This window comes from Rhododendron vialii, chromosome 1a, assembly GCF_030253575.1.
Source record: "Rhododendron vialii isolate Sample 1 chromosome 1a, ASM3025357v1".
Taxonomy (NCBI): domain Eukaryota; kingdom Viridiplantae; phylum Streptophyta; class Magnoliopsida; order Ericales; family Ericaceae; genus Rhododendron; species Rhododendron vialii.
In genome coordinates, this window is record NC_080557.1 from 22,616,056 (window position 1) to 22,642,548 (window position 26,493).

At 41.3% G+C, this 26,493-nt stretch overlaps 1 protein-coding gene across 1 annotated transcript; it reads left to right on the plus strand.

The window, feature by feature from the left end:
- The first annotated feature begins 338 nt into the window (after positions 1-338).
- LOC131324424 (uncharacterized) lies at positions 339-26,493 on the plus strand. The gene is made up of 10 exons (XM_058356389.1): positions 339-731; positions 3,343-3,448; positions 5,565-5,625; positions 5,731-6,026; positions 7,540-7,679; positions 8,380-8,454; positions 9,017-9,107; positions 11,852-12,055; positions 13,053-13,097; positions 25,965-26,493. The coding sequence occupies exons 1-10, from the start codon at positions 534-536 to the stop codon at positions 26,048-26,050; spliced, it is 1,302 nt and encodes a 433-aa protein (XP_058212372.1). The 5' UTR covers positions 339-533; the 3' UTR covers positions 26,051-26,493.

Consider the following 26,493-nt stretch of genomic DNA (forward strand, 5'->3'; position numbering starts at 1 on the left):
AAAAAATGCCCTAATTTTTTCCATTTCATAAACGCAATTTAATTTTTCTTCAGTATTTCATGCATGCGGAGACAAAGTAAAAAACAATTCATTCAAATTTGTGAGCCAAGCTAAAAAAAAAAAAAAAAAAGGAACTTTATATAACTGAGTCACTGACCACAGAAAAAAATTATTTACATTTTTGTTACCGATTCACTGCACTGCACTACTCATTAGTTTTCGCTACGTTAAAGTTTTTATTTTTTAAATACTTATCTTTCGTTTTGTATGATAAATTATTTTTTCACAAAATATTATTTTTAATTAAAAAATAAGTGCTACTGTATTTGGCCTTCCTTCACCATTTAAAAAAAAACCTACATCTTCATCGTAAATAGCTGCCGATCTGACCAGAAGACCATCTACTACTTCTTCTTCTTCTTCATCCAAAACCAACATAGACTGTACTGGAGAAGTAGTAATTAACAAGGGAAGCTCGAACATCAACCGCACTTTCTCTCTCTTCCTTAACCTACACGAATAGCAGTGCGCAAATGGAAGCCTCTATTGCGATCGGTTTGCTCTCCGTCGTCATCGGAGCTCTGATCGCTCTCTCATTTTTCGCTAACTACTTTGGCAACAGGAAGTCCCAAGTCCAATCGATCGCGCCGCCTGAGGCCCTCCAGAAGCCCGTTTCAAAGCCCACCTCCAAGAAACCCCATTCCAAGCCTCACTCCCACCCCGCCGATAAGGTAACCCTATTTCCGTTTTTAGGGCGGATACATTCTCCTACACAGAGTATATCCCTTCGTTTAAAATGATTATCCCGTCCGCAAAACGACTAACTTCAAAAAAAAAAATTACTTTTTTGGAAGAAAATTCAAAGTTTTTTTTTTCCCCACAAGATTGTAAAAATCTGGATGTGATTTTTAAGTACTCGTTTTGCAGACCGGATAATTTTTTCAGAACGGAGTGGTATTGTTTTATATATAGATTTGTTAGGGCTTATAGATTCTCGTACATATATGTTATGTTGGTCCAAGTAGCAACCCAAGAGGGGGGTGAATTGGGTATCTCAAGTATAACGCAGAATTAAAAACTAATTGCAAGATAGAAACAAATCAACACTGCAGCACAATTTAGTGGACTCAAAATAGTGAACACAATTAGCTTAACAGATTGAGCTAGCTCAAACGCAGAAACACAGCAGAAATAGAAAACCGATTAGCAGATTTCTAGGGTTTTAATATATGGAACAAATCGACTAAAATGCAAGCTATTTTACCACAATTCTGATTTCACTGATATACCATCCTACTCATGCAATATTGATAAGCAAACTGAAAATAAAGAGAGTAGGGAAGAGAGAATCGAACACAAGGATTTATAGTGGTTCGGTCCGCAACTTCACGACCTAGTCCACTCCCCAAGTGTCCAACTCGGGATTTGTTGCACTATCTCAAATAGTTACAATTCTTCTAGCTTCGCGGGTGCTAGACAACCTTTACAACGAGCAATCTATCCCAATCGCTCCAACTATTTTTGACTCTGGTGATAGTCACACCTAACCCAACTAGTTTTGACTCCGGTGCTAGTAACACCTAACTCCAAGTGATTTTCTCTCCAAAACCACTCACAAAAAGATAAACTCTCAGTAGAATATGAATAAGGGTGTACAATCCCTTTTACAACTGATGCTCAAGAACAACACTCAAACTAGCGTAATAAGATATTCAAGATAAAGTCTTTAGAGATGATTTTTAATTCAAGAGTAGCTCACTGCCGTTTTTCTTCAAGAGATCATCTCATCATTTTCTTCCTTCTACACATGTATCTATCTATCCTTCAAGAATGAAGACCCATTTGACCGTTGAAGATTTCTCGCCGTTGGAAAGAATAGGTTCCTTCTACAAATCAAGCAATCAACTCCTTTCTTGTTTCCAGCAATATATCTTCTACTTTTCCCATCCTCAATATCCTCCAATCAATTGCTTCCCATAAATAAATTTAGCCTTTTGAAATATCAAGGGAAAGATTTGACCTTAATCTTTCTCATTCTTTTTTCTTTACTCTTGACTATTGGAGATGGGATCTTGATGTAAAATATTTTCTTGTGTTGCTCAATTAAATTCCTACAAAATAAACATTTATTCGATTGAGTACCAAATATCATAATATTAATTATATTTCTCTTTCAATAAAGTATATTTTGTTATCATCAAAATCAATAAGGTATTCCAAAGAAACCTTTGGGCTAACACATCCAATTCCATAGTTCTAATCAAACATTTTGTTTTCAAAGATAACACCAATTTGTCTAGTGATACTATAGAGAGAGCATTGGCTGGATCAATTTTCACTTTAGCCATGCATTTCACACGATATATATAAAACTATACCACCTCCGTTCTGAAAAGCGGACGAGAACTTGAAATTTGAAAACAACACACCGTAAAAAAAAATCCAGATTTTCTTCCTCAAGTTGCTAAACTCTCAATTTTTTGGAAAAAAGTTTGAATTTTCTTCGAAAAAAGTGAATTTTTTTGAAGTTCTCATTTTGCAACGGGGTAATCTTTTTAAACGAAAGGGTATATTGTTAAGATCAAGCGCTTACCATCTTACCAAAACCCCCAGATAGTGGTAAAGGCGCAACTCTATTTCCTTATGCTAAAGCGTAGCAGGCCCCAAGCGCCATAGTTCGACCCGCGTGGGCAGGATGCTGGCCCGCGGCCAACAATCTCTCCACCCCGCACCTGCCCGCAAGCAGCATGCCATCCAGGGGAGTCGAACCCGCGACCTTGGCTCTGATACTAATTGGTAGGATCAAGCGCTTACCATCTCATCAAAATCCACAGGTAGTGGTGAAGGCACAACTCTATTTCCTTATACTAAAGCGTAGCAGGCCCCAAGCGCCATGGTTCGACCTGCGTGGGTAGGGTGTTGGTCCGCGGCCAACAGGATGATTCCCATGTTGAGTTGGAAAAACAAAATGATGCAGATTATTATCTTGCCCATCCATTTTTGTTTAGTGATTGTTTTCGGAGTATGAGTTAGTGCCATACTTGAGAAAAAGCTTGTAGGAAGCCTACACAGAATACAAAATGATGTGGCTGGTTTGTGGCCATATCTTCAAGATCACTTTTGATTGCCGAGATGCTGCTGCTATGTCATTCAGGTGGGAGATTGTGTAAGAAACTTGAAAGACCAGCATTTTCCTTGTGGAAGATACGAGACATTTTCTGCTAGACCCTCTAATAGTCTAATTCACAACTCTGCTACCTGTGAAGTTGTAAGCGGGAAAATATTCTACCTCTCTTACATACATCGTTGTTCCCTATATAATGTTGTGCTTGTCAAATGTAGGAAGCAAACAAGCGACATCATCCGCTGGACTTGAATACATTGAAAGGTCATGGTGATTTTGTTACGGGGCTATGTTTCTCCTCTGACGGACGTAGTTTGGCGACAGGTACTCCTCCGTCTAAGTTGTGGGTTTGAGTTTATGCATTTGCAGCTATAGTTGAATTCAAGAAGACATTTGGATTGTTTTATGTGGTTGCCTTGAACTTCAGTTTTGAATTTGTTACTAGGAAGTGTTTGCCTTCTGTAAAAGCAAAATTACCGCAATGAGTTTACATTAGCACTCACACTGCATTTCTTTTGCAATAGATGTTGTGTTGTAAGTATGATGATTCATATAATATGTTCAATTCACCTGAAAGTAAAGACCTAGATTGTATGTCAAAGCCTTGTTGGTGGAAAATTCTTATGGATGTTCTTTTGCATGTTAATTAAGGACCTAGCTTCTATCATTGGCTTCAAAATTATATTACCAGTGTGTTGTTTTGTCGAAAGTTGAAATTTAGAATAGAGGCAGAGAAGTAGAATGCAAGTGGAAACCTCCCTTTAAGGTGATAATCTATTGTAGTGTTTCACTGAGTCAAAAGGATTTGTTACCTCGAGTTCTTGGTAATTACGAAAGTTTGAAATTGGAGTCGAGTTGCTACAGTTTCAGATGCTTATCACAGACGCAAAACGGGCTTTGAGATTATGAATAAATACAATTCACCTTTTAGATAAAGAAAATGAAATCATCACACAAACACCAGAACCCAAGACCTATATGGTTTGGTGGTGTGCCTATGTCCACGGGGGAACTAAAGATCAATCGGTTTTGTGCAGTAAGGAGTGTACGATGCACCGCTCTCACCCTTCCTACTGTCTCTCTGCCCAATGGCCTCAAGCCCTCTGCCTCCATAAGAGACCCTCTTCAGTGACTTTGAGATTATGAATAAGTACAAGACACCTCACAACAAGGGCTAATATGGAGCACTGGTTAATGGTTGGAGTTGCTTTTTACAAAGGTCTTATCTCTTATGAGACCGATCACCTATTTAGATTGTCGATTATGATTCCTGATTATGTTTTGGAGGCAACATTGGCCACATTGGGTGACAAAGTATGACATGGTACTCGACCGACTAATGGGTAGAAAAAATTGATTGAACTGAGCACCTGTGTGAATTTGTTACATCCTTAGAACTTGTATGTGTCATCCTCTATAGGGAGATGAAGTACACTATACACGCGGTGAATTTGTTACATCCTTAGAACTTGTATGTGTCATCCTCCATAGGGAGATGAAGTACACTATACACGAGGAAATTATATGTGAAAAAGGAAATGAACAAAGAAAAGCTTGCTGAGTGCTTAGAGTTCATTTAAGAACTAGGATTTTGGCTGTAAGTATAGTGTACATAAACCATGGACAAAACCGCAACTTTTTCTTGAATACAAATGAAAATTCCTAAGTTGAGTTGCCGAAACAGGATGGGCTTGAAATCTGAGGTCTTAATTTGACAAATTTGTTCATTTAGTTTGAAAGGTAGGGCTTTGCAACTCTGGTAGATCGTATTGAAGGGTAAAAAGCAAATAAAACATACTCTTGTTTTCAGTATTCACTTGAAAGTTCAGCCTTCAATGGCAAACCAATATGTTAGAACTTGCTGATAGAGGAGATTCAAAGAATAAGTCAGATATTTCGTGGTATGTGACTGAGGTACATCTATGTACAAATATATGATAGAGTAGATTAGGACTGGGAAATTTTTTGGTATGATCATTTAATTTACTTCTAATTAACAACTCAAGAGGCTTTTTTCTTGGTTCAGTCGTGCTGCACTTCAAATATCTTCGTGAACATCAACGATACTATCTTTTTGTCTGATTTTTTGTTTTCCACAATTTCCAAACCCAACTCAGGTAGCTTGTAAACCTTCAATTTTTACTGTACAAAAATAATTCTGATATTATACTGGTTCATCTTTGGAAAACTATGGCTCGTGTATACTATCCATTCATGTCTGTTCATTACTTAGTTATCTAATGTCTTGATTAGCTGGAGCTCTAGGAACAGGAATTATACTTTTTGCACAAGATGTTTTCTTCATTCTTGATGCCCTATGTACAATATTCACTTGGCATGGTGGAGTTTTGTTTGACTTTATTGTTATCTTGTTGCTTCTATCTCTCAAGAACAATTGGATGGTGCGTTCTTAACAATCATTTGTTGCTTATGCATGAAGCCTGTGCTGATGGAGTGGTCAGGGTATTTAAGTTGGATGATGCTTCAAGTAAAAGCTTTAAGTATGACTCTTGACTCTCTATAACATTGTACGATTTACCGCTCATTTGAAATCGTGCATGTTTCTTTGCTCAATATTCTCTGTTCTAAAATTTTCTTCTATGCAGGTTTCTGAGAATCAACTTGCCTGCTGGATGTCAGCCTACGGCAGTTGCATTTTGTGATGATGCATCTTCTTTGGTGGTGGCTTCCCAAGCTTTCTCAGGTTCTTCTTTATACATGTATGGAGAAGAAAAGCCCCAAGCTACTGGCGACAGCAGGCAGCAAACCAAGCTTCCTCTTCCAGAAATTAAATGGGTGCATCACAAAGCGCACGATAAAAGGGCTATTCTCACCCTTGTTGGAACTATGGCAACGTATGGCAGTGCTGATGGGAGTACAATTCTCGCATCAAGTTCAGACGGTATGTGCTGACTCCTAACCTAACCCATGATATATTGTTCACTTTAATATTGTAATTTGGCACTCTTACTGCGTCTCATTTCTCAGACATTAATTAGTGAAATTGTAGTAACTAAGTTGCCGGTTGTAGAGAGGAATTTACCTTGAAATGGTAAATGACAATATAGAGTGTGTAATAACAGTAGTGGGAGGCTGTTTCGAATTTTGACGGCGTTATAGCCTTTCCTTTGTAAGTGGTTGTAACTGTTTTGGACCCCAAGTTATCCAGAACAGTTTCAGTGTACGAATTATTATTTCGTCAATATTTGGGTCTGAGACTGGTCCATTAACATATGATACCTTGCTGCATTAATATAACAGGCCCCATGATCGATTGTAGATGCAGGAATGTTTCCTGTCCTTATCAATATATCTTATAGCCCATTAACTTTGCAGGGGTCCATGTGTTTATTTTCCTTATTACATGGTTCTAGGTATGTCCTAGGCCATTATATCTTTTCTTAATATCTGAACCTTTTCTCTCATTTGTTCTCTGTTGTCCTTTGTGGCCTGTCTTTTGTTGCAAACACTTGCAACTTGATTTGTCCCGTGGTGCTGTATTTTCTCGCATGTGACAAATCTACTTTAGAGGACTCCCTCATACCTCCTGTATAACTACTTGTCTTTCTTCAAGTCAAATGAACTCTCATTCTCTCTCTTATCGCGCTGTTTTTCTAATATTGCTTTTATTTGTCCGTATCATGGAGATATTTTACATTTTCATTGATTTGATTAAAATTGGAAAGTTCTGTTCATAAAGCAGCATGTCTCTAGTTCTTCTTCCTTGCTTTAGTTCATCAGCAAAGCCCTCGTTATGGACGATTGATAGGACAATTTATATCCTGCACTCTTGACTTTGTTCTGATCAGTATAGGGTTTCTCATGGCCATCGATTTTTACTGTTCCCTCTTTTTAACAAGTTTTATCCAATTTAGATCTTTTGTGATCTGACTCTCTCGTGCTTAAGTTGAAATGATTTGATTCTAAATAGCATCAATCTGTTGGCTACCAAACCAACTATAATTTTATCAACTACAACCACCATTGGTAGCATAAAACATATTTGATCTTCTTCTCTCTCTTCCGAGACATGGCAGCTAGATTTTTATGTGTTTAGATGAATATCCTTTATGGGGCTTCTTCCTAAAAATATATTGGTAGCATGAATCATATTTGATCTTCTTTTGCCTCTTCCAAAACAAGGCAGCAAGATTTTTATGTGTTTAGATGATTATCCTTTATGGGACTTCTTCCTAAAATGCCCAAATGAATTCGTGTTTGCGATTTGATTCCCCTCCCCTGGACTTCCTAGTGTTTCTTAGCTTCTTGTTGGGTCAAACAGGTCATCAATCTACAAGTGCGCCTACCAAAAGATTGCAGCAGCGCCCTTCTTTATTCCTTATAAATGCCTGTTCTTATCCCCCTTTTATATTCTTTTCTACGAAAACTTAGTCTGCATGTTGGTCATTTTTCAGGAACTGATATCAAGATTTGGCATGCGAAAACTGGGAAGACCTTGGGTAACGTGGATACAAATCAGCTCAAAAACAACATGGCCACAATATCTCCCAATGGGCGTTTTGTTGCTGCTGCAGCATTTACTGCCGATGTAAAGGTAATTGTTGCTGCCATTTGATCAATGAGTATTGAGATTGTTGGTCTAAGTTCCAACAGGACTTTTATGGGACTTGTGTTGGTCACATGCTTCCATGCTTAAGGGTGGAAAAGGGCGAATTGCCGGCAGAAGTCAGATAGGTTAGACCACACAAATGTAGGAATATTCACATGGCCCTTGCTTTTATGCCATATATCTTTTTGCTTTTAGCCATCCTGTTTAAATCCTATTTAAAATCTAAAACATAAATGAGAGTAAGACTGGGAAATGATTTTCTTGTATTGGATTCAACGTCACATATTTTCATTGCACATTAATTACCAGATAGCTGAGAATTTCACCAAAGGCTTATCATCCGAAATGATGCTCAACACATGGGATTTTACATATTTCCCTGGAATTCAGGTCCATAGGGAAATCAAGATACTCGATGCCACCCCGTGTTATAGCATTTATTAGCGTTGCCATTATTTGAGATATGCGATATCCCATAAGGAACCCCACCCAAGGATCGGAGGTTTAAGACCGAGATTTTAAATTGAAAATTGATGGTTGCAGTGAGGAACCTATCAATGCCGAGAGAAATATTTTTATTTTTTGGGTGACAGAATATAATATATAAGTTACGTATTTTCTAATATTTAGTTTAGTTTGTCAATTTTTTCAATTGACAGATAGCCAAAAGTTGTTTCTTTAACAGGTTTGGGAGATTGTATACTCAAAAGACGGTGCAGTTAAGGAGGTTTCTAAAGTTATGCAGCTTAAGGGGCATAAGGTTATTTGCTGTTATTTTTGGATCATATTTTCCTCATAATCACATATCTCATCATGTCCATTCAGCTATGATGCTTATTTTGTGTTCACTTATTGAATTTACTTCAACGTGTATATAAAGTCTCAATTGATGTCGAGAATGCATATGCTTTGTTCAGACCGAGAAAGTAAATCCATTTCTGAAATTTTTGTGAACGAAATGCATAATTTAATGTAATAATAATTTGAAAGGTCTTTTGTATGGACAATAGAGCTGATGTAGATTACTAAAGTTCATGGGGCACGGCTCTTGTAAGTTAAGTCTTCCTTTGAAGAACATTAGAAGGAACTTATTAGATGTAAACATTCCGGAAGAGCTAGTTTCAATGCTATGAAAGGTGAGTTTTTTTATGTAGTCCTGCTTGAAGATGACTTCCGATAACGTATGAGAAACTCTGCTATAAGTTGGAGAATGTGTGCTCCATTACTTGTAACCTTTGTTAACAAGAATGACTTTTTATGTAAATTCTTGCCCCCCACCCCCTTCTTCCTTTTCCGCTAATGGGATGTTTGGTGATGTTCAGAGTGCGGTGACTTGGTTGTGCTTTTCTCCAAATTCAGAACAAATCATAACAGCATCTAAGGACGGTACTATAAGGACATGGAATATCAATGGTATTACCAACTCCATGATTTTCTGCAATTGTTATTGCCAATGTTTGTTTTGTCATCTGATTGGTGTATCAATGTTATGCGCAATTCCATGACTTTTTTGCTGTCGCCTATTGCTAACTTTGCTGTGTCATCTAAGCTAAAATCTAGCATAGTATGATGTACTAAGGGTTGACTGTATAATTTTGATTGAGATATTTAAAATCTAGAGGAAATGAAATAAGAAAAAAGGCGTGGGCGTGCAAGTTAAAAAGAGTATGGATTAAGAAGCTGTTACGAATAATTAAGGGGGAACTTTATTTTTTAGGATCCACTGCCATCATCCACCGGGATCTTATCTTTCTTGTTTCCTCATGGTCAGAAGAACTAGTAATTAGGAACCAAGACAGGCCAAACTGAATACCCATTCAAAAGAAACATGCTTGATATGGCATTATAATTTACAGTAGAAAAAAGAGTCAACTTCCTTGGATGAGGCACGATACTTATCTACCTTAAAATCAATCTTGAATGATCCTTGCGGTAAAAATCCTGCAGATAATATTCTTTGTTCCTGCATATGGGCATTAAGGTGCAAGGATGCATTTTTCAGCTTCTTCAGTTATCCTTCCCATTTTAGAACGCCAATTTGCATTTGGCTTCCTGGTGAAAGGTGAAAGGTTATCTCAGTCTGAATAATGTCCCCATAGTGAATAAGTCAGATAACTTGCATTGGGCAAGCCAATTATCCATAGTTGTTGCTCAATATTCTCATAGTTTATTTCTATTATTTGTTTTAAGAAACTTCCTTACTTGAAATCCAATGAGCACGAAAAGTTGTCTTTTGAATCCATCAGTTCAACAAGTAACCAGTGAGAGACCCCGATTTTGTTGGCAACTGCCAACTTGATACATGAGCCCTATGCCCTTGTGGCAGCCACATTGACGTCACCTCCACAACCTGTCATTCACTTGCTTTGGTTTCATGTGTGACCTTCCTAGGCAGCATTGGACCAATGGGATTTCGCCGTGTGTTTATTCTTCCCAAATAATATAGCTTGGCTTGTGGAGAGTCGAGATAATGAACGCTTTGCTTCAGCCTCAAGCCCAGGCATGGAAGCAATCTCCTAGGATCCTCCTAGGAGTGCTCGTTCCTGTATTGCGCAAACCCCAAAGTAACTCTTATATGAATGTGCCAGTCTCATTTGTGGCAAGAAGCTCGGACGTCCTCGGTCTACTAAGTAGAACATCCTCTCGAGCACTTTTCTCCTATGATCTACTGTTGGTTTCTCAAATGCCACAACTCCTAACTAGCCCATTTTTAGAGCAAGGCCTAGGACACCCTTAGACGCAGGATCATTGTGGGTCCTTGTGGCTTTGTGACTAAGGTTAAGAGGTTTTACCAAGGTAGCTTGCCCTGGGACTTGCATCTTGATCAGTCTTGGAGGAAGAGATCTCCAAAGAAGACATTTTCAGGGGAAGATAAAGGCATGTAGCATGCTTCTCCGTAGTTGAGGAGCACACCTCCCTACTGCATTTCCTAGTGCCTCATATGTATCGACCCCCCTAAGTCGTAGGGACTATTCCACTAACAGGGTGTTAGGCCATTCAGAGGTGGCAGCCTGACCTTTTTACCTGCTTGGCTAGATGCTGTCCACATGCTTGGCGTCCGTGGCTTCTTTCCTCTTTATTTGGACTTTTTAACCACTTCCATCAACAGGTAATGCAATCACCTTTATTTTGAAAGTGACTTGAAACTCTGGTTTAGTCACTCCAGACCTCCATTGTTCTTTTTCTTGTGCTGGACACCTCTCTTCCATGCCATCTACCTCCAGTGGCTCGGCACCATTTTCTTGACTCCATAATCGTTGCCTCTGAAAGGTCGATAAGGATCTCTCTTTTGAAATTAGGGAAGTTGAAATGTAGATTGAGAATTCCAGCATTGTTAAGGACCTTTCCTGTTTGCATGATTCTTCCTATGAGGAATCCCTTCTTGGAAGGGTGGGATGCTAAAAGCATCCAACTGTTTTATCATTAGAGGGACTACTACATACCTTGGCTTAATCATGAAAAGCAAATTTCCATGATTTTTCTGTGATAGAGTTGTGACTCTGTTTTTGTAGTAGTAGTATTAGTAGTAGTAGTAGTTGGACTGTGTTCCCATCTTCTGTGTATCACCAACCAATGTACTTCGCAAAAAAAGATGTAAAAGAATTGTATTTGTGACTGCAAATTTCTATTTCCGTTCCTGTGCTATGTGTGTTTGACATGCAGATACTGAACTTGTTAAGTTGGACTGTGTTCCCATTTTCTGTGTATGCTTGTGTCATTGAAACAGTTTGGAATAATCAAGCGAATATCATTCTGTTTGTAGTCGTTTATTAGCATGACATGACACTGTTTGATTAGCAGCATCAATATTGAGGACATAAAGATGTTTATGGTCAGAAAGTATCCATTTGGCTGTGGCACGACCAACTCACGCAAGGCCTCATCGCATGATGTGCTTATACCTTTCAATGTGTATATGTGGGTTGCCTAAGTTATCCAAATAGAAATTAATGTCAGAATGATCGCTCTAACAAGGAGTTCAATAGTACTGGCAATACTGGCAATTTTGGTTTACAGAGATCCCTTTAGTTAGTTAAAATTGTTGGACTCTGCAGTCCTTACCATTCTGATTCTTACAGATTACTTGTTTATAGTTTCTTGTAATAGCTATTGCCTTATTTGATGTTTGCTGATCCGTTCCATCTGTTCTTTTGTAGTTCGATACCATCAAGATGAGGACCCGAAGACTTTGAAGGTGTTTCCTATTCCCCTTCATGATTCAAAAGGAACTACCATGCAGTATGATCGTCTCAGTATTTCCCCCGATGGAAGGATATTGGCAGTCACATATGGTTCAACATTGCAGTGGTTAAGTGCTGAAACTGGTCAGGCGCTGGACACAGCTGACAGAGCTCATGACGGTATACCTGATTTTCACACTATTTTCTTTTACATCCTTCTCTCCTGCAGTGGCCTGTGGCCCTACCTCTGATTCTCCTGATGATGGATAGGTTGTGACTGCATAGTCAGGCTTTCACTCTTTCACCCCCCCTCTACATTTAGGCTTTCCATAGCTGATAAGAGTAGTGATCTCTAATGATTGACATCATCTCCATCAAAAGTTCTAAAGATATTTTGAACTATGCTGAAAACTAGCATAATTATTTCTCCATCATTTTATCCTTCATGATTTTACATAATGACTATCTCATGCATTTTACAGTGGTTTAGGCAATAGTTCCCTGTGTCTGTTGTGCGGACAAGCTGTAGATGCCAATCTAATGTATATAAAGCAAGTTGTACTTTTTTGTGGGTAAAAATTGTATGTCTGGGTACCATTTTACAAATCGCTGTGATTATTAGTGTCTGGAAGTTCATGACTTCTAATTAGTAGACATCATTATGCATTAATTGCTAATGCTGATTGATTTCATACATGGCTTACCAACATGTTGGGACGTGATCCTTTGAGTCTTTCATTCACATTGAAACATTGGATCTCGCATCTGATGTTCTTGTAGTGTTCCATAAGGTTAGAAGAGCCACAGTTTGTGTCTTATTTGGATGTTGAGTCTTTCATTCAAATTGTAATGTCATTCTCTTCTCAAAGTATGAATTTGTTATTGGCTCTGAATTTTGCTGCTTTTATGGAGGCGTCTTGACTCTTGAGAATATTGGTTCACATGTCAACCAGACCAGTACCTGGACTCCAATTACAATGATGGACCCTTCTATTCCTGACAGGCAGCATGATCATTGCCCTTCTAGGACCCCGCAATCTAACTTTTTTCCTTTTGACTTCTGCTGATGGTCCTTGCTCCATTGATGCAATTTTTCTTACTTGATGTGTGTAAATGCTATCCATCAGATCCCTTCCAATGTAATTGAATTTTCTTTGCATTTCTTTCCATCATGCAGGTGAAATCACAGACATTGTGTGGGCCCCTAGGACAATATCAAATGGTAAGCTCCTCGCCCCATATTGACTTACTGTTTAAGCACTTAATTTTTAACTCTTTTTTGGATTTCTTTTCACTTGTTTTCTGGGGTTCTTAACCACCACACTTCCATCTGCAATGCACAGAACATGTCGAAGTTGTAGCCTGGTCAAATGATTTTCCTCCTTCAGGCTATTGGATGGAGGATCTATAAAAATAGGTTTAAATAGTTTTTTATCCACTCCCATGAGGCATTATACTGAATTTTTTTCATTTTAAAACACTCGTAGGCATCATGGTAATTGAAGTCTAAAGATTTTCTAAATGGCACAATGAAAGCAGGGGTACCAACTTATATTTCATCCAAGATTTTGATTGATTCCATGTTGGTAGGTGTTGGAATTTGTCTCACATCGATTAATAGTCACCTCCAAAAACTAGTATATAAGCCTGGGCAGCCTCTCTACTCATTGCCAATTGGTTTTTGTGTTGGATGCTTTAACATGGTATCATAGCTAGGTTTTCGAAGGCTTTATCCCACATCGGTTTGTGGGCAGCATGCCCTTAGGAAATTCCGTTTTCCCAATGGCGAGGGCCAGGATTGAGGGAGCGCGAGTGAGGATGGCAAGCGCTCGGAATACAGAGTTGTCACTCAGGTATGAAGGTCCGACACCCAAGAAACCGTATTTCGAAGCACTTGCCGCGCTGTTTGATTTGAAATAGTGAAAGCACCAGTCCGTCATAACCATATCTGTGTTCGGAAGCCAGGTTACGAAAGGGGAAGGGTTTTAAGGCACCCTTCTCGCCTAATCCGAAGATCGGTCTCTACTTAGGCATTTGCGAAAACATTTGCGATTCTGTTTGATTAATCAATTCTTTAGCCATTTAGGGCGGGGGAACAGTTTAATGGGGATTAAAGCTGTAACACGATTTGCAGGATGTGATTGATAGCATGAAACAGTTAGTATAGGATGAAAACAGACTCCTGTGGGAGTTTAAACAGACTAGAAGGCTGTTGTTTTTGGAGTGACGTGCGCAGGTGAAAACAAGTATGCACTGATCAAGTCACTACATGCTAATCAGACCTGCGCACGCTACTACAAGACATGTGGGTGCCAGTAAGCCTAAGCCCATAGCTCTTATTTTCAAACCCTCTGGACTTTGCAAGGACCAGTGCACACCCAGGACAAACCAAGCAGTTCAAGCAGTTTGTAATATACAGTTTAAAGGCTGAAAAGCCCTACAAATTAACAAAACACCCCATAAACAGTGTGAGGACAAAACAACGGTCTAAGGCCAAGTAACCCATGTAAGACCACTCATTGGTCAGAGACAGACTGGCGCGCGCGTATGGCGCACCTGCGCGCGCGTGTAAACCGTTTAACCAGTGTTTGGTTTACATGTTTCTAGGTTCTAGAACATATCCAGAATGATCCCAGTGGTACTTCACTGCAGTAGATATGCATATTGAAATACAGCTAGCATTTCTAACAAAGGAAAGCAGTAAACTGGTTATTAGCATGCTTGCAGTGGTCTATATTTGAAGGAGAACTTAAATCAGTAAGACACCAATCCCCACGCATATCCGCGCGTACATGAGACCGACGCGCGTTGGTTCTCACCACTACGGTTTTTGAAACCTTGCTAGCTTTAGGGTCAGGACTGGTATTGATTACCAGCCTTGACCCTGCCAATCCCCATCAGGGATCATAACAGAAAACAGTAGGCATGCTATACCTAGATTGAGTTTGAAAGATTGAGGTTTGAGGCTTGATTGAGGTGTGAACAAGCTATGTTCTTGAGAATGTATTTCTTTTTTTTGGAAAGAAGAAACAAGATTGGTGTAACCCTTTTGAAGTTTGTATTTTTTTTTTTAACCCTTTTAATGAAAGAACCATGGGGGGTATATATAGGAGGAGAGGAAGGTAGATATGGTGCAAAGAGAGGAGCTCAGTTAGTCCACGAGCCTAGCTGAGGCTGAGGGTTACTTGGTGGTTAAGCTTACTAACCCATAAAGGTGACGGGGACAGGTTTTTGACCGGCGCGCTCGTATGGCCCCCCGGCGCACGTGTCATACCAACACGCGCGTGGGTCAACGGTCAAGCTTTGACTGTTGACCACACCTGGCAGCTTGACCCGCTCGCGCGGGTTTGGGAGTAGCGCACGCGTGTACCACCTACTCACGCGTTGGTCAATGGTCAAGCTTTGACCATTTACCAACACCTGTCAAGTTGATCTGTGCGCGCAGGCTCTCAACCAACGCGTGCTAGTAGGGTTTTTGGCTTTTGAAGTGGCTTCTGCTAGATTAGGTTCAAGGGTTTTTCAAACACTCAAAGCTCAAATACTTATCATTCCCGGGGTGTTCTTGATCCGTTTCATCATTGGGGAATCAAAAACCGAAAGTAAACTAATCTGGAAGTCCAGATTGGGGTGTTTACAGTAGCCCTTCTTTGACAGCACTTGAAGCACCATCGACTTGGTACAAGTAACGTCAGAGATTTCTAGACACCCCTCAAGGCAATCCAAAGCAGAACATACTAGCAAAGTAGACAAGTAAACTTAAGGAACCTGATTGGTGGAATGGGCAGGCGGTCCATTGCCAGGGATGGAAGTAGAAGTGGACGAGTGAATCGCCGCTTGTTGATCTATTTGGACAGGACAGGCTGTCGCTGCAAATTTGGACAGGACAGGCCGTCGTTGCTGGGGATCAAGCTACCCTCGGCACAAAGCAATCCAACAAACACAGGTAGGTCGTGTCAGGCAGGTTGAATTCCATCTGTTGGGAATCAGAGTCAATCTCCTTATCAAAGACCATCCGAGATAGAGCAATAAGGCTGTTGGAAGATGTGCTTGCAGCTAGACTGAAGGTGGTTGTTCGGAACAGGCCAAGGCGGCCTCTCCTGGGGAACAAGTAGCTGCAGATAAACAGACCATCGGACGATATTCTGATCGTCGTTGTGGATTGATCGGACGATATGGCTGATCGTCGTTGATGATATGGCTGATCATCGGTGAATGACTGAGATGGACAATATGGCTAATCGTCGTTGATGATATGGCTGATCATCGGTGAACGACTGAGACGGACGATATGGTTGATCGTCGTTGATATGGCTGATCATCGCTGAATGACGGAGACAGACGATATGGCTGATCGTCGTTGAGAGGGACGGAACGGACGATATGGCTGATCGTCGCTGAATGATTGAGATGGACAATATAGCTGATCGTCGTTGAGAGGGACGGAACGGACGATATGGCTGATCGTCGTTGATGATGTGGCTGACCATCACTGAATGACTGAGATGGACGATATGGCTGACCATCACTGAATGGAGACGGACGATATGGCTAATCGTCGTTGAGTTGGACAGGACCGGCTGTCGTTGATTTGTTCTGCAGAAGATTTTATCACATCCTGCTATGAGAACAATGCCGTAGAAGATTTTTAATTGCACCTGTCGGCAAACAAATCGTGGATTCAGGGAGATTTCTTTGCATCCGCTGACCAAACGATAACGATACCATAGGAGATTTTTTGATCACATCCATCGGCAAACAAAGACTTGATGGAAACCATTCGGGTATAAACTCTGACAAACTGGCCACCTTTCTGTTTTCAACAGTTGATATACACAATATGCAAAGATGTATGCTATATGAATACACAAACTAAAAATGCAAACCCTAGCTAAGGGTGGCTCCTAGAAGGACAATGATGCTTAAGGAGTATCACTGAGCCCTAGTACTTTACTGCCTTTGCTTCTGAGATGCGCACCCAGACAAAGAGACATTGAGTGGGCCGGCGTGCCCAATTGATATAGTAACGGCATTGGGCCTGCGCGCCCTTTCTGCGATGCTTGGGCAGACGTGTCCCAGAGATATGCTTTGTTTGGCCTTGGGCTGACGTGCCCTTGCCGTCCACAAGATTCCACTGCATGCGGATTACAGATACTAGGGTAGCAATATAAAAATTACATTTTTTCAGTTTATTGACTACCTTTTGAGAAAGTCTAAGAGAATGCAATAAACGATCCGCTAATATCTAATTTGCATTGACAAGCGAATTGAGTCGATGCACAGACACATGTATGTACAGACTCGCTTAGCTCGAACATAAAGGGAAAAAAAGCCCCAGGATATGCTACGGACCCTTAGACACATGGAAAATAATGAAATTTTGGGATTAACATGCCAAAACTCACAATAGCCCTTTAGACAGGTGAAACTGACACTTGCGTAAGGTCAAATAGCTGTACAATGACCTATACGAACCAACAAGAACCGAGAAAAGCATCTCAATACGATAATGGATTGAAAAACTTAGAAAAATGCCACAAAGACTGACATAAGACGCAGATAAAGACACATATAGGCCCAGACTGAAACCGACACCTCTGTGCAGTCACATTAAGTCTACATGACCTGCACGGCATGACAAAACTTGGCAAAAGCCCCTTAAATGACATTCGAAGGCAGAAGCTGACTGCTATTGATTGTTGCTCGAATTGAAGCAGCGCGCGCAGGTTTAAGACCAACGCGCATCATATTGAATGAGTGCGCATGAGTATCGAACTAGCGCGCGTGGCTGCAAAGCTGTTGCAGCTGCTCAAACTAGACTTCGCTGAACTTAGAACAAACTATGCGCCGTTAGGCCTCGCAAGCATTTTATTCTGTTTTTGACGCTTAAAATCTTTTAAGGCTTTTACTTAGCTTTGAAATTGAAGTAGTAGTTTGAAATAAGATTGAGAGACAAAAGGTTTCCCCCTTCTGTACAGATGAAGCTTGTTTTCTTCTCGACCTTTCTTGACCTTTGACGTGTATCAAAACATCAACCGTGGATCTAATCGATAGATGATGACCGAGTCTCAAAGAGAGACTGCGTACGTATCCCATTCTGGGGAATCAGGTCAAAACGTAGTTTAGGCTAAGGTTCACTCGTGTATTTTACCTCACCTTTTACGCCCTAACTTTTGCCTAGAACCGCCCATTCGGGTTTTCGGTCTAGCGAGCTTTTGAATATTGCCTATTCATTTTTGCCTAGATCGCCTTCATAGGTTCTCGGTCTAGCAGGCTGCTCTAACTTTTGCTTGGAACTGCCCACCTTTGGGATTTTCAGCCCAACAAGCTTGACTTAGGGAAAAGGTAGCTTTTGAATTGATCCAGGCTGACCAAGGTATTGAATTGTTGCCATCGAGGTCGATCTTTGGCCGCAGCCCAAAAAAAAATGGCTTTGATAATGAAGGACCCAAAGCGCTTCGGCTGGAAGTGTCTCGCTTTGGGCCATTCTTATGCCTTCTGATTTGTACATGGCTGAACGCCGCTGTTGTTGCTTTGAACATAGTACGAGGCCTGGAGTCTTTTGAGCTTCTACTTTTTGGCTTGGCATACTGTAGCAGGGGGATTTGATGTTCCTTTATCTCAGGATCAACGCCGGGCATGTCTTTTAAGAGACCATGCCAAGACGTCCATGTACTCTTTGAGCCTGTTTGGCACAATGCTCCTCTAGGGACAACGTTGAACCATTCAAGGGGTCTACTTCATCTTTTAAGTTTAAAAAAAAAAAAACTACTATTTCAATTAATAGGCTGAGTATGCCTTTCGTCTTCTTTTTCGGCGAGAGAACACATTTCCTTGGGGATGATCCCATCGAAATCTATCCCTTCGTCGTCAGGGTCGACACAGTTTATTCAAAAGCCAGCGAAGTACATAGAAGCAAGATAATGCATATCATAAAAGAACCCTCGGGGTTGCCAAGCACAGCAAAAGACTTGAATTGACAATAGACTCTACGACATGGAGGGCCAAGAGGCACAACCTCTAACTCAGAGCTAGACTTAGACAACTTGACAGACACCGTGTCAAACTCAGACTCAAAAGTGTCAATGCAAAATAGACGCAATTTAAAAATGCAACTTTTATAGTTACCCTTAGCTTCCTCATAGAGAGGTGGGATCTAGAGGACATCAGGCCCAAGCAACAGCACTTTGGCTTCCTCAGCTTCTTCGACCAAACCTACTCGGTGCTTCCTTGAACAAATGACCTCAGTCCGTTAGTCCCTTCCTTTGATTGATCGGTCCGGTTCTCAACCAGTGCTTTCCAACTTTCAGCCCCATTTTCTATTCCGTAGCCTACGGCCAACATGCCAACCTTGGGTTCAGACGGGATATACACAACTGGTTTGGGTTGGCTTTCTGGGATGATATAGTGGCTAGGGTTGAATATGGTGGAGCTAGGGTTGATTTGAGTGTAAATGATAAATATCTGACCAACCAGAGGGTCGGAGTGGTGTTGAGGCAAGGAGTTGGAAATGACGTTGGGCTTTGGTGGAACTTGAACCGTGCCATTGTCAATGAGATCTTGAATCTCATGTCGAAAACGATAGCACGCTTCAGTAGGATGGCCAGGCATTTGGTGGAAGGCACAGAAGAGGTTAGGTTTGTAACCAGCAGGTAGGACTTTTGGCGGGGAAGTTGGGGTCAAAGGTTTGAGATGCCCAAATTTGACAAGTTTTTCCATCGCTGCGGACAGAAGCGCCTCGAAGACAGAGAAGCTCCGAGGTTGGGTTCGAGCCCGGTAGCTTTGGGCGTTTTGAACCTGATTGATGTCAGCTGTATGATTGGGGGAAGCAGCAGCGTTGTCCCCACTTGTAGCCACGCTAGCGTAATTGCTACCGCCAAACAATGCTCTACTATTTCCAGAGTAAGCCTTCGATTTAGCTTTTTGTGAGAAGAACTCTCCCCTAGGCAGAATTCCACTCTGCAGTGCATCCTCAATGGCCAAACCAGATTCGAAGAAAGTCTCAAAGTTTGCAGATGCTTGAACCAACACAAGGTTCTTGGCATAGTCGGGCTGAAGATTGCGCGAGATGATGTGGAGTTGATCCCTCTCGCTTGAGCGTTCAGTCATTAGAGCGGCTTTGGCTCTCCACCTCTTAACGAAATCCGCGAAGGAATCCTTTGCTTCCATTTTCTCGCTCGGGCGTACAGTCATTAGAGCGGCTTTGGCTCTCCACCTCTTAACGAAATCCGCGAAGGAATCCTTTGCTTCCATTTTGGTGGATTCTAACTCACGAGTAGTTATCTTAAGTTGGGAGTTGTAATTGTACTGCGAAATAAACACAGCCCCAATGTCTTCCCATGTTCTTCTTTTGGAGATATCAAGAGACAGAAACCATTGAACGGTAGGCCCAAAGAGAGTCCGTGGGAATAGCTGAGACATAGCCTCACTTTCCACACCCAGCAGCTTCATTACAGCATGGTAGCCAAAGAGATGAGTCTTGGGATCACCGCTCCCGTCGAACTTAACCAAGTCAGGCATCTTGAATTTGACGGGAAGCCTAGCCTTAGGGTTTAGGCAGAGACGATCCAGGTCAATTCCTCCCATGCTGATCTTCTCGGATTTTGAGACAACTTCTTCCAGCTTAGCCATCTTGGCCATGAGAGCTGCTATGTCAGGGTTTTGAACAGCCTTAACAACAGTAGGGTTCGGATTTGGAGCAGGCACACGAGCCTCTCTAGGAATGGGCTGAACAGTGAGACGCCCTGCATTATTTGGATCCTCGACAGAGACAGGTTCTACATGAACGTCCTCATCGTCCTCGCCTTCCTCTTCAAGCATTGTCGCTAGTGGAAGACAAGTGTTGATGAGATCACTCAGACGAGTGATGGAAGCATCAATCTGAGTGGCCCTCTGTTGCATAGCAATGATACTGTTCTGGAGGTTTCGTGAGCATAGTTTCAAGACTGAGTGGCTGATCTGTCATCGCAGGTTTTTCAGTGGGGCTTGATGAAGAAGCTAAAGATGGGGAAATCGGCTGCGTGGCTTTTTGCAAAATCGATGGCGAACCCGATTGTAGGGCGGCCAACAGTGAACCTGGAAAAGCCTCCGTTGCAACTGACTGGGTTCTAGCCTGACAAGCCTTTGAACTGGATCTTGAAGACGTTTCCAAGTAGGTTTGGCTCTTCCTTTCGATATTCCCTTGTTCGATGCAATGGCTCCAAACTAGACAATAAAGTAATTGAAGGCTTAGTGACATTCCTACAACCGCAATTATTTGCAAAAAGAAATGCAATGCATACGTCATCGTCGTCAGTGTCCTCTTAGACTCTACAACTAAAAACGAGTCTGTCTCATGATGTTCGGACGCTGTCAAAATCCTCGGAATTCTTTTCGAGGGTGTAACCTTTGAATAGATTGACTAACACTAAGAAATGTCAAAATAGTCTAAGCCTTTGACTATTCCGTTCTCGAAGTTTCAACTTTGGAGTTAGAACAATTCGGTGTAGATGACGTGATACCGGAACCGGGGCGGCGTAGGTGACACAATGCCATAGCCTAAACGGTGTACGTGCTTCACACGATAACCAAGGTGGTGTAAGCATCACGGTATTCTCCCCGTTGTTCCTTGTTTTCTGTTTGAAACCTCGATTGGGTATTTAGACAAGGATTTAGAAAGTCTTGATTTCCCAAAGTCTTGTTGATCTAAGGACTTTAAAAATTGATAACATGAACCATCAAGATGCATAACTCTTCATCGGGCTATGGCAGCATCCTAATAAGCATAAGACAGACTCGAAAGAGAGACAACCTAGAAGCCGCCCTAAACACGCTCCTACACAAAACAGTATGTATGTACAGTGCATGCGATAGGGAAAGCAGTAATATATAGACAGTATATGGGGGTTAGATGCAAGTAGATCTTACCCTGTAGGTACCTGTCCTAGTTGGAAGAGTTCTAATGCTTTGTATATGCAAAGGCCAGTTTTGGTTTGAAGGGGTTCCTCGAACTAAAGCCAAGATATACCTCCCATTGCCCGCGTAACCGCAGAGCAACAGTCAAACGGTAGAATAACTTATCATCGTCGAAGGTTGTTGGGCATTCGGGGACCCCGGGCTTCGGTAAACTGTGTCGGCTTGCCAAAACGCTCCAATGCGGCTATCCAACATCGATGCAAGTGAGATGCTAAAGAAATTGATTAATGGAATAGAATCGCAAATTCGCAAATGCCATTTCAAATTTGGCTCTCTTTATTAATCAATACTTGGAGGAAACTACACGAGAGAACAATCGAACAAGCCCCAATCAGGATGGCCGGACACGTGATCCTGTTAAATCATCAATCATTTCTTTAGCAACGCGAAGCTCACTATTTTGACAGACTTTTGTGGGATTGTTCTCAAGCGTATTAAAATCTAAGTATAGACCAATATTGATTCGATCATATCCCCAGCGAAGTCGCCACTGTGGGCAGCATGCCCTTAGGAAATTCCGTTTTCCCAATGGCGAGGGCCCGGATCGAGGGAGCGCGAGCGAGGATGGCAAGCGCTCAGAATACAGAGTCGTCACTCGGGTTTGAAGGTCCGACACCCAAGGAACCGTATTTCGAAGCACTTGCTGCGCTGTTTGATTTGAAATAGTGAAAGCACCGGTCCGTCATAACCATATCTGTGTTCGGAAGCCAGGTTACGAAAGGGGAAGGGTTTTAAAGCACCCTTCTCGCCTAATCCGGAGATCGGTCTCTACTTAGGCATTTGCGAAAACATTTGCGATTCTGTTTGATTAATCAATTCTTTAGCCATTTAGGGCGGGGAAACAGTTTAATGGGGATTAAAGCTGTAACACGATTTGCAGGATGTGATTGATAGCATGAAACAGTTAGTATAGGATGAAAACACTCCTGTGGGAGTTTAAACAGACTGGAAGGCTGCTATTTTTGGAGTGACGTGCGCAGGTGGAAACCAGTATGCACTGATCAAGTCACTGCATGCTAATCAGACCTGCGCGCGCTACTACAAGACATGCACGCACCAGTAAGCCTAAGCTCATAGCTCTTATTTTCAAACCCTCTGGGCTCTGGAAGGACCAGTGCACATCAGGACAATCCAAGCAGTTTGTAATATACAGTTTAAAGGCTGAAAAAGCCCTACAAATTAACTAAACACCCTATAAACAGTGTGGGGACAGAACAATGGCCTAAGACCAAGTTACCCATGCAAGGCCACTCACTGGTCAGAGACAAACTGGGGCGCGCACATTGCGCCCCAGCGTGCGCGTCTAAACCGTTTAACCAGTGTTTGGTTTACATGTTTCTGGGTTCTGGAACATATCTAGAATGATCCCAGGGGTACTCCACAGCAGCAGATATGCATATTGAAATACAGCTAGCGTTTTTAACAAAGGAAAGCAGTAAACTGGTTATTAGCATGCTTGCAGTGGTCTATATTCGAAGGAGAACTTAAATTAGTAAGACACCAATCCCCACACATATCCGCGCGCGTACATGAGACCTACGCGCGTTGGTTCTCACCACTACGGTTTTTGAAACATTGCTAGCTTTAGGGCCAGGACTGGTATTGATTACCAGCCTTGACCCTGCCAGCCCCCTCAGGGATCATAACAGAAAACAGTAGGCATGCTATACCTAGATTGAGTTTGAAAGAGATTGAGCTTTAAGATTTGATTGAGGTGTTTAAACAAGCTATGTTCTTGAGAATGTATTTCTTTTTTTTGGAAAGAAGAAACAAGATTGATGTAACCCTTTTGAAGTTTGTATCTCTTTTTTTTTTTTAACCCTTTTAATGGAAAAACCATGGGGGGTATATATAGGAGGAGAGGAAGGTAGATATGGTGCAAAGAGAGGAGCTCAGTCAGTCCATGAGCCTGGCTGAGGCTGAGGGTTACTTGGTGGTTAAGCTTACTAACCCATAAAAGTGATGGGGACAGGTTTTTGACCGGCGCGCGCGTATGGCGCCCTGGCGCGCGTGTCATACCAACACGCGCGTGGGTCAACGGTCAAGCTTTGACTGTTGACCTGACCGGCGCGCGCGTATGGCGCCCTGGCGCGCGTGTCATACCAACACGCGCGTGGGTCAACGGTCAAGCTTTGACTGTTGACCACACCTGGCAGCTTGACCCGCGCGCGCGGGTTTGGGAGCAACGCGCGCGTGTACCACCTACTCACGCGTTGGTCAACGGTCAAGCTTTGACCATTCACCAACACCTGTCAAGTTGATCTGCGCGCGCAGGCTCTCAACCAACGTGTGCCAGTAGGGTTTTTGGCTTTTGAAGTGGTTTCGGCTAGATTAGGTTCAAGGGTTTTTCAAACATTCAAAACTCAAATACTTATCATTCCCGGGGTGTTCTTGATCCGTTTCATCATTGGGGAATCAAAAACCGAAAGTAAACTAATATGGAAGCCCAGATTGGGGTGTCTACACGGTTATAACCTCAAAAACTAGTATATGAGCCTGGCCAGCCTCTCCACTCATTGTCTTGGTTTTGAGTTGGATGCTTTAACAGTACGTACTAGATCCAATATAGTGACCCAGCACATTACTTATCCGACTGAATTTTATGGCAAATACCAGTGAGACTATGCAATTGTTACTTTCTATCAATGGTTATACTTGGTATTTTCGTTGCAAACCTTTGTTAAAACTTAACTTTAAGGCTCTTTTTTAGGGGAAGGAATTTTGATTTTTTAATCCTTTATGCCGTGAAGTTTTCTATCTGTGGTCAAGTAGTTGGAGAGACGAAGATAGTGGGTTGTTTAATCTATGAACCTTGATTAAAGCTGACTTCTTCCTCTTCCCTAAAATCTAGATCCCCTGCAAACTAACCAGATAGTGGGTTGTACTTGCTGCCATCTTCTTTTTTTCCTGTCAATTGAAAAGTATTTAGAGGCTATTTAGTCTCTTCATTGAACATGTTTTCAGAGGTTTTGCTTCATCTAACATTGCATACAAGCTTATCCCTTTGTATGAATTTTGTATGTTTGAAAAATGCAAATGTAGGAATGGATAGTCACAAAAGTTGGTTCACCTGCCAGCAAGGCAGTGGGAGCTTTCTGCTTTCTGTTTTAATTTGCTCACTTCTAGATCACGGAAATTAAATTATAAAGAAAATGCAAGATAAGGGGACATTCCAATTATTGTTGTTTTTTATGTTACATGGACTCGGGTATGGGTGTCTGGAGCCGTGGAGCGGATACATGTCTTAAATGTCAGTCATCTAATCTCTATCTTAAGGACACCGGATACGTCAAAAAAATTCAAACTTGCTAGTCTATGCCTTTTGTTTTTGTTGGATAAATATTCTATACTAAAGACCTTAGGACATTTCATGCATATTTGTCCCAAACAAGTTCATGGTATATTCGAATTACAAAATAGGCTTGCTCGGTGAAATGACCAACTATATTTGTTCGGCACGGATCCTGTACCCTAGGTATTACATTCGAACAGATGATTATTTTATTCAAAGCAAAGGTAACACAAAATTGCAAATGATGGTGCTACTTAGGATCAAAAGCCTGCATTTCATAACATAAGCATCACTTATCATTGATGTGAAAATTACATTCCCTTATTCAACAATTTCTGTTAACTCCCCGTTTTTACTAATAATAAAAAAAAAAACCATTCCCTTATTCAACAAAAAATTGTTCCATCGTCTAAGACAATACTCCTGAAATTTAGAAGGGTAAAGATGAGCAGTCAATTGGTATGATTCACTGTTCTTATTCTGTAATTTTCTCCCATGTTCTGTTTTTCCAACTTTTACTGTGTTTCATGGGTATAAGCTGGATACATATGTCCCGAGAATGTTCGGAGGCTGTTTGGTGGTACAAGTTGTAAAACCTTTGTCTGGTATGTCCGACAAGTGTCAGCATTCGACACAGGTCTATATTAGTCACTTCAGAAAATATTTTTTGAAATGACTGGTATGTCCGACAAGTGTCAGCATTCGACACAGGTCTATATTAGTCATTTGAGAAAATATTTTTTCAGTTCTTTGCAATGTTTCATCTTCTAATTAAGTCATATTTGGTTTTTTTTCTCAATCGTGCTACACAGTCACATCCTGTTATTACATTTGTTTTGTCGTCAGGAGATAAGCAGGCGTTGGTTTTAGCCACTGCCAGTCTCGACAAGAAAGTGAAGTTGTGGGCGGCTCCACCCCTTCATCCATCATGAAGTTCATCGCCATGAACCATAGGCAGGAAGCCAATGTCCTGATATCTTTTCGACTTGTCAGCCGCCTCATCAAAAGTTCATACCTTCATCAATCACAGCTGAAGAGATTCACACCCTCTAGTGAAAGAAGCTAGATTGCGGCAACTATAGAAAAGGAGCAGTTTTTTGGTTTCTTTTATTTGTATGGCCTGATCTTACTGGTCTCGGAAGCCTGGGTAAGCTTTCGAGTTTTTACAGAAGTGAACACTATGGGTGGTTTTGATACTAGTGTTCACCCACCTTCAACGGATGCTAATATGTATTGAATTTATTGTTACCAGTCCGATATTTTGTTTTTGCCCCTTTGGATCAATCATCATGCTCATATTGTATACGAGTTTTTAGTACTTTTCAGAATAAACGCATTTTTTTTTCCAAGAGCATCCCAGGATTTAATCGTGATA

What these genes read in the sequence shown, in the direction of transcription:
- LOC131324424 (XM_058356389.1), top strand. Translation starts at nt 534, where the DNA reads ATGGAAGCCTCTATTGCGATCGGTTTGCTCTCCGTCGTCATCGGAGCT. An exon ending in GCTTCAAGTAAAAGCTTTAA is followed by an intron (nt 5,626 to 5,730) that starts GTATGACTCTTG and finishes TCTTCTATGCAG; the next exon opens with GTTTCTGAGAATCAACTTGC. An exon ending in CCCTAGGACAATATCAAATG is followed by an intron (nt 13,098 to 25,964) that starts GTAAGCTCCTCG and finishes TTTTGTCGTCAG; the next exon opens with GAGATAAGCAGGCGTTGGTT.